Source organism: Curcuma longa, chromosome 20, assembly GCF_044706935.1.
Source record: "Curcuma longa cultivar G26 ecotype Majalengka, Jawa Barat chromosome 20, ITB_CL_G26_1.1, whole genome shotgun sequence".
Lineage (NCBI taxonomy): Eukaryota > Viridiplantae > Streptophyta > Magnoliopsida > Zingiberales > Zingiberaceae > Curcuma > Curcuma longa.
In genome coordinates, this window is record NC_133880.1 from 4981889 (window position 1) to 4995643 (window position 13755).

General features: G+C 37.1%; 2 protein-coding genes across 2 annotated transcripts; both read left to right on the top strand.

The window, feature by feature from the left end:
- The first annotated feature begins 317 nt into the window (after positions 1-317).
- LOC141813778 (ACT domain-containing protein ACR12-like) lies at positions 318-10588 on the top strand. The gene is given in 10 exon segments (XM_074701760.1): positions 318-597; positions 1324-1378; positions 1907-2026; positions 5947-6041; positions 7536-7614; positions 7695-7754; positions 9203-9258; positions 9802-9907; positions 9981-10049; positions 10316-10588. Coding segments are annotated over 10 exon segments (870 nt in total). The 5' UTR covers positions 318-430; the 3' UTR covers positions 10379-10588.
- Positions 10589-11175: 587 nt separating this feature from the next.
- On the top strand, positions 11176-13345 carry LOC141813179 (alcohol dehydrogenase 3). Its single transcript, XM_074701096.1, has 10 exons — positions 11176-11294; positions 11370-11506; positions 11593-11639; positions 11730-12055; positions 12133-12215; positions 12285-12360; positions 12452-12513; positions 12586-12681; positions 12792-12953; positions 13029-13345. The coding sequence occupies exons 1-10, from the start codon at positions 11258-11260 to the stop codon at positions 13143-13145; spliced, it is 1143 nt and encodes a 380-aa protein (XP_074557197.1). The 5' UTR covers positions 11176-11257; the 3' UTR covers positions 13146-13345.
- Positions 13346-13755: the final 410 nt, after the last annotated feature.

Genomic DNA, 13755 nt, shown 5'->3' on the forward strand with positions numbered 1-13755 from the left:
GGTTTGAGTTTTTCGTTGCTTAAACCTTACCTATTGATAGTAGGCTGAAAGATCAAACACGACCAGAATTTGATTTCTAACAAACAAACAAACAAACAAAAAAAATGATTCAAAACCCTCTTGGATTATGTACACTGGAAGCTTTCCATGGCAGCCATTCTTCTATCTAGTGAAAGACGCCGTAAGGCTCAGGCTGTCTATTTCTTAATTGCGCTTTGGCCCTTGCGCCGGCATTAGTTTAAAGGGCCCACCCTTGACGTCAGCATCGCGCTAATACAAAAGGAAGTGCGTGGTCAAGTGGGGCATTAGCGGCAGGACTGTGGTTGTTAAGAGAGCGCACTCTCCAGCGCTTCCCCCAATCCCGTGCTCTCTGCTTTCGATCTGGGCGGAGCGGGCACCTTCCAGAAGGAACGAGACGTTGCCATCAGAGATGACTTTCGCAATCGCCTTCCTCTCCTGCTCGATCTCCGATCCGGCCCTATCCTCGTCCGCTGTCCCCCTCTTCCATCTCCATCCTCGCCCCCTTCGCCTTCGGATCGCGCCGATCGTTCATCGCTCCTTCGGCTCCGTCGGGGGATTCCCAGGGAAGATTCGGTTGTGAGTTTCAGTTCCGTGCTCTTGCTTGTCCGTCCGTGTTTGATTTATTGCGTTCTTATCTGATCTTTTGTCTCGTTAGGTTATTCTTAATGTAGTTTGTTCGACTAGCTTCGGAATAATTGATAGTCGATGGCTTGTGATCTTTGTCCGTTGTTGATTTCTTCGGTATAGATGATTTGAGGATTATACCATCAACATAATATTCCTCGACGCAAATTCTTCTCTGGGTTCCTTCTCGATGAGGCGACTGTGGCGTGATTGTGTCACTTATGAAAAGAATAGTAAAGATGCTAAGTAGTGGAATCTCCTATGTTCCTGTCTTATCAAAGTATCCAAATCTTGTGAAAGATTCCTGGTTTTAACACACTTTATATAGGAATGGCAATATCTGTGGAGATTGAACATGGAATATTCATTAGCGTTTTTGACTTGTTATTTATTGTACTAGGCACTGAGTTAAATCCCACTATACAGCTTGAATCGGATTATTTCATTTTTATGTTAAATGTATATCAAGTAGGCCTGCTTTACAGGTTTGTAATTTTTCTTTTTGTTCGCATTTGACAGTTCCTATAGGTAAGATATAGCACGGTCCAAATTGTGTACTTTTTTTTTTTTTACTTATAGAGCTTGTAAGTAACTATGTTGGGAATATTGCAGCTAAAACAACAATTAAATCAATAAAACCTGATCATTTATCTTTTGTTATCTTACTATATTATGCAGGAACTATCCTCAGTCTTCTAATTCACCTGATATATTAGGATCTTCCTCCCAGTAAGTCTAAATCTCCTCTTCTGTTTAATTTTGATGTTTGATGATGATTACATGCGTAATATGAAGCAGTAAGATCTGTATTAGCTGATACTGTTTCAGTAAATCAAGAAGACAATGCTACATTGAACTTATCATTTCAGAACCGATTTATTCTAGTTCTTCTAATGACGGATTTCAAAATGCCAAATGTCATGTAGGTATACTACAAGGAAGCTTAGTGGATGTCTTTCTAATTATATCTGCTAAACTTTGATAGTTTTTTATGATCAATGGAAAATGGAACAATTACTTTTTCTAGTATCTCCTGAAAATGTGATGATTCAAAGACTGATCGACTAAGATAGTAAATTTTGACCTTCAAATTCTTCTTTTGGTGAAAGTGATGGAAGATATACAAACATGTTGAGGTAGCAGTCATGAATTTGATGTTCATATTAGTAGTACGGATTATATTGGATTTCTCTTCTATTACACCAAACATTTGATAGTGCTAGACTGTACATTTCTTAATCTCTTGAATAATCTTTGACAGATCTCTGATCAAGATGACTCACTCCCGATGCCGATAGTTCATATAGATCAAGATTCAGATGCTTATGCCACAACTGTGCAACTTAGCTTTGGGGATCGTTTAGGAGCACTAGTTGACACGGTAATCCTCTTCCATTTCCTACTATAATTTATTAATGGAATTTTATATAGAAATATAAACTAGTTAAGTCAGGTAGAATTCTACTTTTGCAATTTTGTATACTTATATATGATAGTGTAAATAGATTAAACTCAAAATTTGAGCTGCCGAGAGGAACTTTGAAAACTAATGATTTTAAGTGGAACTAGAACTTGGTATATGAAATTTAGCTTTAAAAATAATATAAGCAAGGACTAGGAAGCATCAAATGAAATTTACACAAGAATTTTAGATATTTGGATCTTTTATTCAATAAAAAGTTGAAATAAAAATGCTTTTGAATTATGTTATGTGCTCCTTGAGACAAGGAAAATTTTGTAAGATTTTAGTATGACCCACTATTCTTTATACATCATTATTGAATGTTGATAATTAGGAAATATGTTGAAAATATAATAAGATGAGAATGTTGATGAATACTTGAGGCTACTAAATAAAATAATAGCTAATAATACTTGCTCTAATACCACTTGCTATAGGTCAATCCCTTAAAATCCATGCGACTCTTTAGCAGGAACATTCTTAAGGACAATTTTTGCATCGTAGTGACTTAACTTCTACAAGGCAAATTTAGTACTAGGTTACTTATAAATTGCTGTAAACAATCATATGACTATTTAATACAATGGATAACTATCGATTTCTGTTGATTCACGCATGAATACCAGAAGCGATCTTTTAAACCCTATTGATTCCGCAGAATGCCAGGGGATAGGCAACCAAACTCAGTGTTTGGGAAGAAACGACGCGATCACAAATTCTTATTGATCAAAAACTATTCAAAACAACTTAAATAAATAATTTAAATAGACTCAAACCCTAGCCCTTGTGAAAGACCAAAATATCCCTAAAACTCTAAACTCACAAAAATAGAAAAAAGGTAAAGTATTTCTATTATTCCCATATCATCTATTTCTATTATTCCCGCATCATTCTCCCTGGGTTGAAAAGAACTTGTCCTTCAGTTGAGAGTAGCATCAGGTGGTAGCTCAAAAGGAAGATCCTCTGGTACTAATTCGACAAAATCTACTAACAATTGTTGGACTTTGGGAATCCTCGTCGATCCGTCGATGAGCATGACATTGTGGATGCTACTCTTGTCCATCGTCTTCTTGATCGACATGTAGCCTGACATGCTTGAATCCCTGAGGGTCTGTGCCTTCTTTCCCTCAAATTTCTTTCAGTTGGCCGATGACATACTCATCGATCGCTTCGACCATGAAGAGAACCTTGTAGCCCTTTTATTCAGCTTTTCAAGGAATGGAGAATTCTCCATGGCCTTTTTGCTCTTGCCAGTTATGTAATAGATATCATTTTCTTTAGGGGTGACCTTATAGAAGCTAACAATTGTTTTCAAAAATTTGGAGGAATTATGAAGAGTTTTTAGCACCTCTGTTATCTTCTTTTCCTCTATAAAAGCAATTTGAACCTCTGCATGGCAAAAATTAAATTCTGCTGCACCAATACCAAGTGTGTCGTACAAAAGAACGTAGTAAATTCCATGAGCATTGCAAGCCTCCATACTAATAACCCACTCAGAACAATTAGCATCGTATATATCACAACGACCACCCTGTTGATTTTATGGTTCTGTTGCTGGCTCGATTGATATAACTTCCATCGGCTGAGGTTTCTCTGTAAACTCTTGATGAGGTTTCTCCTTGTCCTCTTCATCATCGTCGTAAACTGGATCACCAATTATTTCGATCTTGTCATCCACATCTTCCTTATAAATAAAAACTTTCTTCTTCATCAAAAATATTCTCTTCCTCCTTAGAGTTTAATCGATGATTGTTTTTGCATTGGACCGGACTTCCTCTATTCAAGGTTCCCAACAACACTACCATCCTCTGTGAGCCGATTCACCCACAAGTCAAATCGACTATCAACCGCTTCTCGGAACCACTGCTCTATATCACGATCAAAGGTGTAGTCAACGTGTTGTTGTCTTCTCGGCGACATAACGACACAAGATTAGTTCGGCTTTGATACCAACTGATGTAGATAGGCAACTAAACTTGGCGTTTGGGAAGAAACGGTGCGGTCGCAAATTCTTATTGATAACAAATTATTCAAAACAACTTAAACAAATAGTTTAAATAGACTTAAACCCTAACCCTATGAAAGACGAAAATATCCCTAAAACCCTAACTCGAAACAAAAAATTAGAAACCCACATCACTATTTGACTAACTAAATTTCTTCTCACATAAGGGAAAGCTCTTGTCTAACAAAAAACATAGCATGGCAAAGTATGCCTTGGAAAAGCTAAGGCTTTGTGAAATGAAAGTTTTCCTTGGCAATTGGACCCACCATTAGAACCACATGGGTGCTAAGTGGTTGAACCAATTAGGTGCGTCTTCACTAGATGATAAAGAGAAAATGGGATAAGATGAGATGGACATGATAAAATACAACAATAGTTTTAATAGTCAAACAAGTTGAACTGAATAGAGTTCTAGGATTAAAGTTTTGACCCAATTCTGACTATAGGCCAGAGATTTGGAATATAATTGTTCCATTTCAATCAAGTATCACTTGCTTAGAGGAGGTGGAGTATGAGGAGAGGATGAGGCAAATGAGGCAGACAAGAGGAGGAAGAGACGGACGAGGTGGTAGAGAAAGAGGTGGACGAGGTGGAGGAAGAGGTGGATGCAAAGAGGAGTAAGAATATATACCTCAAAAGAAATGTATGGGAACTTTAGTCTGGTTCACTGCTCCTGAAGGAGGAAGGCAGATCTTATCACAGCATGTGGGGAAATGTGGAGAATGAAGGCGGAGCTTCTTGTGGTCGTGTCAAGTGCTCAGGGCATCTAAGAGGAAGCAGGTGAAGCTTCTTGCAACCATGTTGAGGGCTTGGGGCATCCTGGAGGAGAAAGGCATAGCTTATTGTGACTGTGTTGGGGATGCAGAGCGATTTAAAGGAGGAAGGTAGAGCTTCTCATGTCAATGATCTAAATATTACTAGTGATTTACATTACATAAATTTAATAGATGGATAAGACTCATATAATCAATCTTGAGTTGTGTGAATAATTCTCGAGCTTCTTTGTTAAAAAGTATACAGTTGAAGTTGTTGCCAAGGTTTTGGGATAGTCTCATCTTTATCATTTGGTTTTGATCTGCACTTCCTTTCTCTTACATTACAAACAGATCTTAAACAAGTATCTGCTTATGAAAATGTCTACTGGCTCAATTGGTATGGACTTTAAATTTATTCTCAAGGCGTTGTGGTTCAAACCACCATCTTCATCATTTCTTTTACCTTAACAGGATAGATATCTTTGTATATTCTATGTTATATGTAAATAATTCATACTAATATGGCCGTGTGAAGTCATATTTAATTAACAAATAAATTTTTAAGAATTTGTCTGTATCTTTTATAAAATATTTAAACAAGAAAAACTTGTTCACCAACATTGTTCATGAATTTCCAATAAATATTGTTCATCAACAATATTGAAGCTTGTTCACTTCTTGTCAAACGACAATAACCAAGCTGTTAACAAGCTAAGTGCTAAGCCTGTCCACAAACAATTGATTCATTTAAATCTTATTTTGCATGAATGAGATTTCTGTTTGGAAATACTATGTCTATTTACTCGAGTTCTTATTAGTAATCATCTAGAATCTTTCTAAATATGTATACAAATAACATGTAACACTTTCTATAGTTTGCTCTTTCAGTGGCTTTCTTGTTATTGACATATCTCAAAGTTATTATTTTGACTTCACTTTGTCTGATGAGGTGTATTTTTATGCTGACTTTTTCAAGATTTTGTGTGTATTTGGTCTCGGTTGCTATATCTCGAATAATGAAAGATTGTAATATCTAATCCTGAAGTAGCTTGTTACAAACTTTCTTGTAATATTTGTAGATGCGGTCTCTCAAGGATTTGGGACTTGATGTGACAAAGGGGACTGTAACAACTGAGGATTCTGTTGTGAAGACCAAATTTCTCATAATGCGGGAGTGAGAACTTGAATTATCATTTAACATTATTAAGCATCTTTTAGATTTTTTTTTCCAAAGTTTTATAGCTTCTGGTTTCCATGTACTACTTTCTTTATGCAATTGTTCTGTCTATCCATCTTTCTTTCTGTGGACCAAATTGATTTACTGCAGGTTACTAACTGATGCTTGTCTAGGAATTATTGTTCTTTTTATAAGAAACATTTGCAGTTGTGACAATCAGTGAATGAAGAAGGAAAGAAACACTTAGTATTGGCATTGCTCAAGTTTTGATCCAATTATGAAGCCTGAAAAATCAAATTTAAGGATGCGTATTCATCCAATTCAATCAAAAGACCAGGCAAAAGAAGATAACATGAGCCCAAGCTTCATAACGAATACCATGATGAAATGAATAATTTTTTCACAAAAACTGTCTGTTTAGTCATTAAGTTAGTACCTATTTAATGATATTTATGCTCAGATCTTGTTCTAGTGCTTATTCTCACAAACATCTTCAAATTGCATGTCATTTCATTTGTTTGCGCCATAAACACCTTATTGAACCTCAACTGTAATGGCTTGGGCATTCAGTTGTGTTTTCATTGGTCTTGGGTTCTAGTCCCATGTAGCACCTGTTATATACCCAATATTAGCCTTCTAATAAAAAGGAAAAAACATAGCTTATGCTTTTAAATTTTACTTGAGCCCATCTGAAAGTCATTTATTGTCTTGTCCTCGATTATGAAAAGATGAACTGTAACCAAACTGAATTGAAGGTCTTGAGTTTGGAAGTATGCGGCACAGTTAAAGCAGTGTGTTCAACTAGAAGATAAAATATAATGGGCACAGTTACAAAGCAGTGTGTTCAACTCCTGCAAAAACACTTAAACCAATCATCCAACCCAATATAAGATAAAAAATAATTATTTTAAACCCACTTAATTACAAGTTCTTGTCACTACATTGTGGATTTGTGATGCTGTATAAATCTATCTTAAAATTTGTTCCATCCCATATATGTTGATTCTGCAATACAGACATTTTGTTAGCCATTTCTTTTTATGCTTTAGTTCTTGAGTTAATACTTGTTATCTCAAATGCCTAGTTACAATGACATTTGACTATGTTTTGTGCTCTATCACTTGATTTATAGATTAATTTTATAAACTCTTTATATACTCATTCATGTTAATTTTTTTTGAATATTTTCCCTGATAATCATTATGTTTTGGTCATACATCGTGCATCCTTTTTGTAATGGTTTCTAATTTGTCAATCTCAGCTCTATCTTGTATTTATGCCCTTCTAGAATAAAATAAACATAGCTAATTCGTTTTGCTGTAGCTCCTGCCTCTCAAATAAAGGTATTCATGTAATTCTATCTTTGATAATGTTTGGTATCGGTACTGTGTGGATAACTAAAGAGTTCAAATATCATATATGATGAACATAATTTCGGATGAACTGTATGTTTATTAATTACATTAATTGTTGCTCTAATTAACAATCTAGGGGGCGGAAGGTTGAGGATCCAGCTATGCTAGAAAAGATTCGTCTTTCTATCATCAACAACCTTTTGAAGTACCATCCAGTGTGTAGTTGTTGTCTTTCTTTATTTGTATGATGGTCTATTGGTTTTTTTTTTTTCCAATTAAGTGCTTCTCTAATCAGGAATCTAGTGAAAATCTGGCAATGGGTGAAGTTTTTGGTATCAAACCCCCGGATAAGAAGGTATTGAATCTAGAACATGGGTGAAGTCATTTAACCAAGTTTTCAATGTTAAAATTTCTTCCTGTTTAAGTTTGCTTTGTAAGTGGTTGCTTTTAGGATTAGCATAGATCTATTTTTTTAGTGCAGAAGTCAGACGAGGATCCTTTCCTACTTTCAAAAGATTTCTGTTAGAACTAAATACATTGCACCTAACAGTCAGATGACCTTTTCTAAATCTAGAGAGATATCCATTACTTCCACATTCAGTTGACTCATTTTAAGGATCATTATTCTTTAGGATAATGCCAATATTCATATTTAGTTATAGTCACTTAATTATGATCATTAGTTTATCACATGTAAATCCAATCTTAATTATTATAAGGGACAAGGGAGTTGTGACTGCTTCCTTAGACCTCAGGTGACACTGATGACTTGCTCTGGCTTCGGGCAACCCACAAAGAAACATCACTGGAGAAGGAAGAGTCTAAGGGACAAGGAGGGCTGCTGTAGGAGTGGAGTTGCTTGATGCTCGATAGCGATTGTATGCAAGGACCGATGGTGCATGCAGAGGGTTGGTGTGGTGAAGAGGAGAAGAGAAGGACCGAAAGAGGGGGGAAGACTGCATGGGGATAACAAAAATATAAATTAACTTCCAATTTCTCAAAAATTTTCATTAAACCCAACCAAATACAGCTGAATTGGACTATACCAAACGCAAACTTGGGTCAACTCAAAACTTGACAAAATGAGTCCAAGTCAAACCTAATTTTAGCTACCATAATTACTTTATCTACTCAAAATGCTCCACCCAACCTTACACCAACCACTCAATCCCAAAACTCAAAATATTGGTTTGGTTTTGCTTAATTCATCATCTAAAATTTGTGAAAAATAGTTTAGAATGCAAAAACCTAAATACAATAAAATTTGGTATCTAACAGTTTAGGGTCATTGATTGATTGAAATGCATCATAACTGAAGGTTGTTAAACTATTAAAATTAAACAGATTAGAATGAGCCAATTAATTCCACATTGGATTCTGGTAAAATCAGTGAGTGTAATTGGTCTTTTTTAATGGTGAGTAGAATGAAACTAGATATTATGATAAGTTGTTAGTGACTTGATCTATACTTGCTGATTATATGATAGCGGTCATGTAAATAGAAAATTGCTTGCTTTTCAAGCATTGCATATTATCTTATTGTACTTCACAACATCAATTTATTTGGTAGGTAGTTCACTGGCTATTCCATTTCACACCATCTTTATTTGGCACATAGTACTGGGCATTGGTTTGCATGCAGGCATTATGAAATTGATTTGCTGAAACATATCATTGTCCTGCATGTGTATCATATACTATGTATCATATACTTGGATTTGAATTTTTTAAATTATTTTTTTTATATGTTGGTTGTGTTTTCTTGACATTGAAAATAAGTTCTTGATATTTCCTATTTTTCAGCTGGATGTCGATGTTGCAACAGAAATTTTTCTCCAAGATGATGGACCAAAAAGAAGGTGCGCTAGCTTCTTTCAATTTGCCATTAACAGTGCTATGTGATTCTGCTGAGCAACACCTTAATGATTTTTTATTTGTCTTAAAAGCTACACTTATGATTTATTAACGGTAAAGAAGAAAAGTATGCAACCATCAATCATAGTTCAAGTTCTATTAGGATGAAATATCCTAGAATGAAAAAAATAAGTGAATGGTGAAGCTATGATATTCAGTTCAACTTGGCCATACTATTTATACTGTAAAGTTAGATCAAGCTAAGTAGGAGCCCACCGCTACGTTCCATCAAGCAATTGTTATGGCCTGCATTGCTTTTTGGAAATTGAGTTTGGACTATCCCAATTCTCCAAAGGTGAAGATGAAATGTGACATTTAATGATTCCTTCATGGATTTATAGGCAACGATTGATTTGTATGTATACTGCTATTCCCGAGCATGTGGTTTGGATGATTATTAGTAAAATTGTGATTGATTTTTTAAATAAACTCTTATTTTTGGAATTTCAAGAACTGTACTCAATTGCAATTGGACTTCTATCAACCAGTTTGCTATATATTGAGACTGCCGATCGACCTGGGCTGCTGCTGGAGATCGTGAAGATAATAACAGATATCAATGTGGATGTGGAATCAGCAGAGATTGATACTGAGGTACCTTCTTGATCCCGCAACGATTACTTGTGAAGAAAAGTACAAGGGAAAGACTCATTTTATTCATTTACAGGGTTTGGTAGCGAAGGACAAATTTCATGTAAGCTACAGAGGTGCTGCATTGAACAATTCATTGTCACAGGTAATAGTTTAATTTCCAATTACTAAGGCTTGGGGCCTCAAATTGGAGAGAAGCCATCTTTACCCGTAGCTTTCCTAGGGCCCGTCCTTTCACTTACTCCTACCAATTAAGTAAAGAAGCCCAGGGTGATGTGGTTGGAGAAAAGTAACGTAGTTGTGGATGAAAGATATGAAAATATCTAGGTTTTGAGCTCACTTTTGTAACCGATAACTGAGCTTTGGATCTTAGCTTTTTCACAATAGTTGATTATGTTATCGTGGTTGCAGGTGCTGACCAACTGTTTGCGGTACTACCTCCGGAGACCTGAAACAGAGGAAGACAGCTATTGATAGTCGATTCCTAGGCATCGGGCATTGTGGTACCGAGGATCATACAAATATCATTTGGTCGGAGTGATTTAGCATTTCCTGCAATTAAACTGAAAGTCGATGACTGATTTTCATGCGCCTGAAACTTTCACTTGGTGTCAAACTGTTGCAATGTTGTTTGTCTATTAATTTCAACGACGAAGCTCGACGTTGCAAAATTCTAAACCAAAAGCTAATATAAAGGCCTGACGTGGTGTTTTAGTTTGTAAAACGCGTTAGGTTTTAGGGCTTAAACCAATGTTACGTGTTAATTATTTGGAAAACTAGGATGATATTTAAATTTTTGACCGATATCAATAACTAGGATGGTTTTGAAATGTTCTTATTTAAATTATATTCAATAGCTCCGAGTTGGAGGAATTTCGGGGGTTGCAATTCTTGCATGCGTCGTCTCGTTTGTAGGAATAATTTCGCTCATTTGAATTTTTATTAAGAGGAAAAGGGTACTTGAAATATTAAATTTTAAAAATTATTTATAAAATAACATAGTATGTATATTTCTAACATAACAAAGTATACTTAGATTGTTTGTTTTTCGGATTACTTGACTGAATCCATTAACGAAACCTTCATACTTGAATGTCTCTGGGGAAAATGAACAGTGCCCAAATAAAGTAATTTGTATGTATAATAAACGTGGCGATTGCACCGAAGCCTAGGAATGAATTGGCAGCAACTGACGTCTTCGTTATGACACGCGTAGAAAACAGCAGCGGCCGAGAGATGATCGCGGTGGCTCCCCTTCTTCCTTTACTCTATAAAATGCCCAACAGCGAAGAAGAAGAAGGAAGGAAGAAGAACAAGGAGAACAAAGGTGGGTTTGTTTGAGTAATTGAACAGATGTCAAGCACAGTCGGTCAGGTCATCAAATGCAAAGGTTTCTCCTTACTTCCGCTGGATTCGATTCACTATTCTTGAACTCGTACATTTGTAAATCTTGCTGTGTGCTTAGCTGCGGTTGCATGGGAAGCTGGGAAGCCGTTGGTGATCGAGGAGGTGGAGGTGGCTCCTCCGCAGGCGCAAGAGGTTCGCCTCAAGATACTCTACACCTCTCTTTGCCACACCGATGTCTACTTCTGGGAAGCCAAGGTACAGAACAAGTACAACCATTAACAGATCCGTAAATTTAGTTCCAGGCGCAGGGAGATTGATGTTTGAGAACATTTGTTTTGCAGGGCCAGACTCCTCTATTCCCTCGCATCTTCGGGCACGAGGCAGGAGGGTACGCTTGATTCTCTCTCGCAATTTCATAGAGATCCCATTCTTTTCTGGAACACTACTTACTGATTGGCTGGCTGTTTCATGCCGGTAGAGTCGTGGAGAGTGTGGGAGAAGGCGTGACTGATCTCGCTCCGGGAGACCATGTCCTCCCTGTCTTCACCGGGGAATGCAGAGAATGTGCTCACTGCAAGTCCCCTGACAGCAACATGTGTGATCTCCTCCGGATAAATCCTGACAGAGGGGTCATGATAAGTGATGGCAAAGCAAGATTCTCCAAAGACGGGAAGCCGATCTACCATTTCTTAGGAACCTCGACTTTCAGCCAGTACACCGTCGTTCACGTTGGCTGCGTCGCCAAAATTAACCCCTCCGCGCCGCTCGATAAAGCTTGTGTCATCAGCTGTGGCATATCTACAGGCGAGACTGCAATTCTACAAAATGATTACAAATTAAACACTCGAAACGTACGTCAATTTAGATACGTACCTTTGCAGGTTACGGTGCTTGTGTCAACGTTGCAAAACCTCCAAAAGGTTCTTCAGTTGCTGTCTTCGGCCTTGGAGCTGTGGGACTTGCAGTAAGTGTCGTCCTATTATCTCACATAGAAATTTAATTAGCTCGTGAGTGTTTTACACGATTATTATAGGCTGCTGAAGGGGCAAGGGCTTCGGGAGCATCAAGGATAATCGGTGTCGATCTCAATGCTAGTAGATTTGAGCTAGGTGAGATTATTTACTTTAACCATATTTCACATGCATATTACGATGCTAACAGAACTCTGGTTAACTGCATCGATCTTTCTTTCTTTGACAGCTAAACAGTTTGGTGTGACTGAGTTTGTGAATCCGGCAGATCACAAGAAACCAGTTCAAGAGGTCAGTTTCTGAACTCGATAATAGTCGTGATGATCGATCGCTTATCATTTAATTCGTGATGATGTTCATCAGGTGATTGCTGAAATGACTAATGGGGGAGTTGACCGGAGCATCGAGTGCACCGGCAACGTGAGAGCCATGATCTCGGCGTTCGAATGCGTCCACGATGTATTTTTCTTGCACTTCAAATTAAACCTTGTGCTAGCTTTCCTTCGATCGACACAGTGATGGCTTTGAACATCTCAGAGTAAGTAATTAAACATAAAAATTGGACGCAGGGCTGGGGCGTGGCCGTGCTCGTCGGGGTGCCGAGCAAAGACGACGAGTTCAAGACGCATCCGATGAACTTCCTCAACGAAAGGACTCTGAAAGGAACGTTCTACGGCAACTACAAGCCTCGCACTGATATCCCAGGCGTCGTCGAGAAATACATGAACAAGGTGCATGATATAAATATTAATTATATTACTACTGATCAGTACTCTGTTTCATCTATCTCGTGGATGAACTTGCAGGAACTGGAGTTGGAGAAATTCATAACGCACACTGTGCCCTTCTCCGAGATCAACAAGGCTTTCGACTACATGCTGAGAGGGGAAGGCCTCCGCTGCATCATCAAGATGGATGACTAGAGTCGATCGAGTCGCAAACAAGCTTCAAATAAAGTACAAGTTTTTCGGAGAGTGTCCTTGAATTTCTATGTTTCGGTTTTGAAGTCGATCGCTACAAGTGAATCAATTGTAGTTGGAATGCCAAAGATAGTGTTTTCTATCTGATAAATAAGAGTGTTTAGATTGAAGCATAGAAGCCATTTCACCATTACAAATTTCAATAGTTTCTATAAAATAATTTCAATGGACTTGTTTGTGTTATTGCCCTTCGTCATGGACTTTCTTTTACCTTTCCCCTTTAGTCGACTAGAATAAATATTTAGCCAATTGGAAATGGAACAGAGTGTGAGTTTATGAGTCGACTGAACATTTTAGACGATTGAAGCTCACCTTTGATTGATTGATTCTGATCAAAGATTTCAACTTCACTCGGATTATACTTTTATAAAGCTATGCAAAGCTTGGGATAAGCTTATCACTGATTACAACCCAAAACCTTTTGCTTTCTTAATTGAATTTGTTGATTCGTGTAAGAATATCGAAAGTAATTTTTTAAATTTTATTGATTTCACATAATATTAAGAGATAAGTAACCAAATTTGATATTAAGAAGAATGACAAATTCTTATTA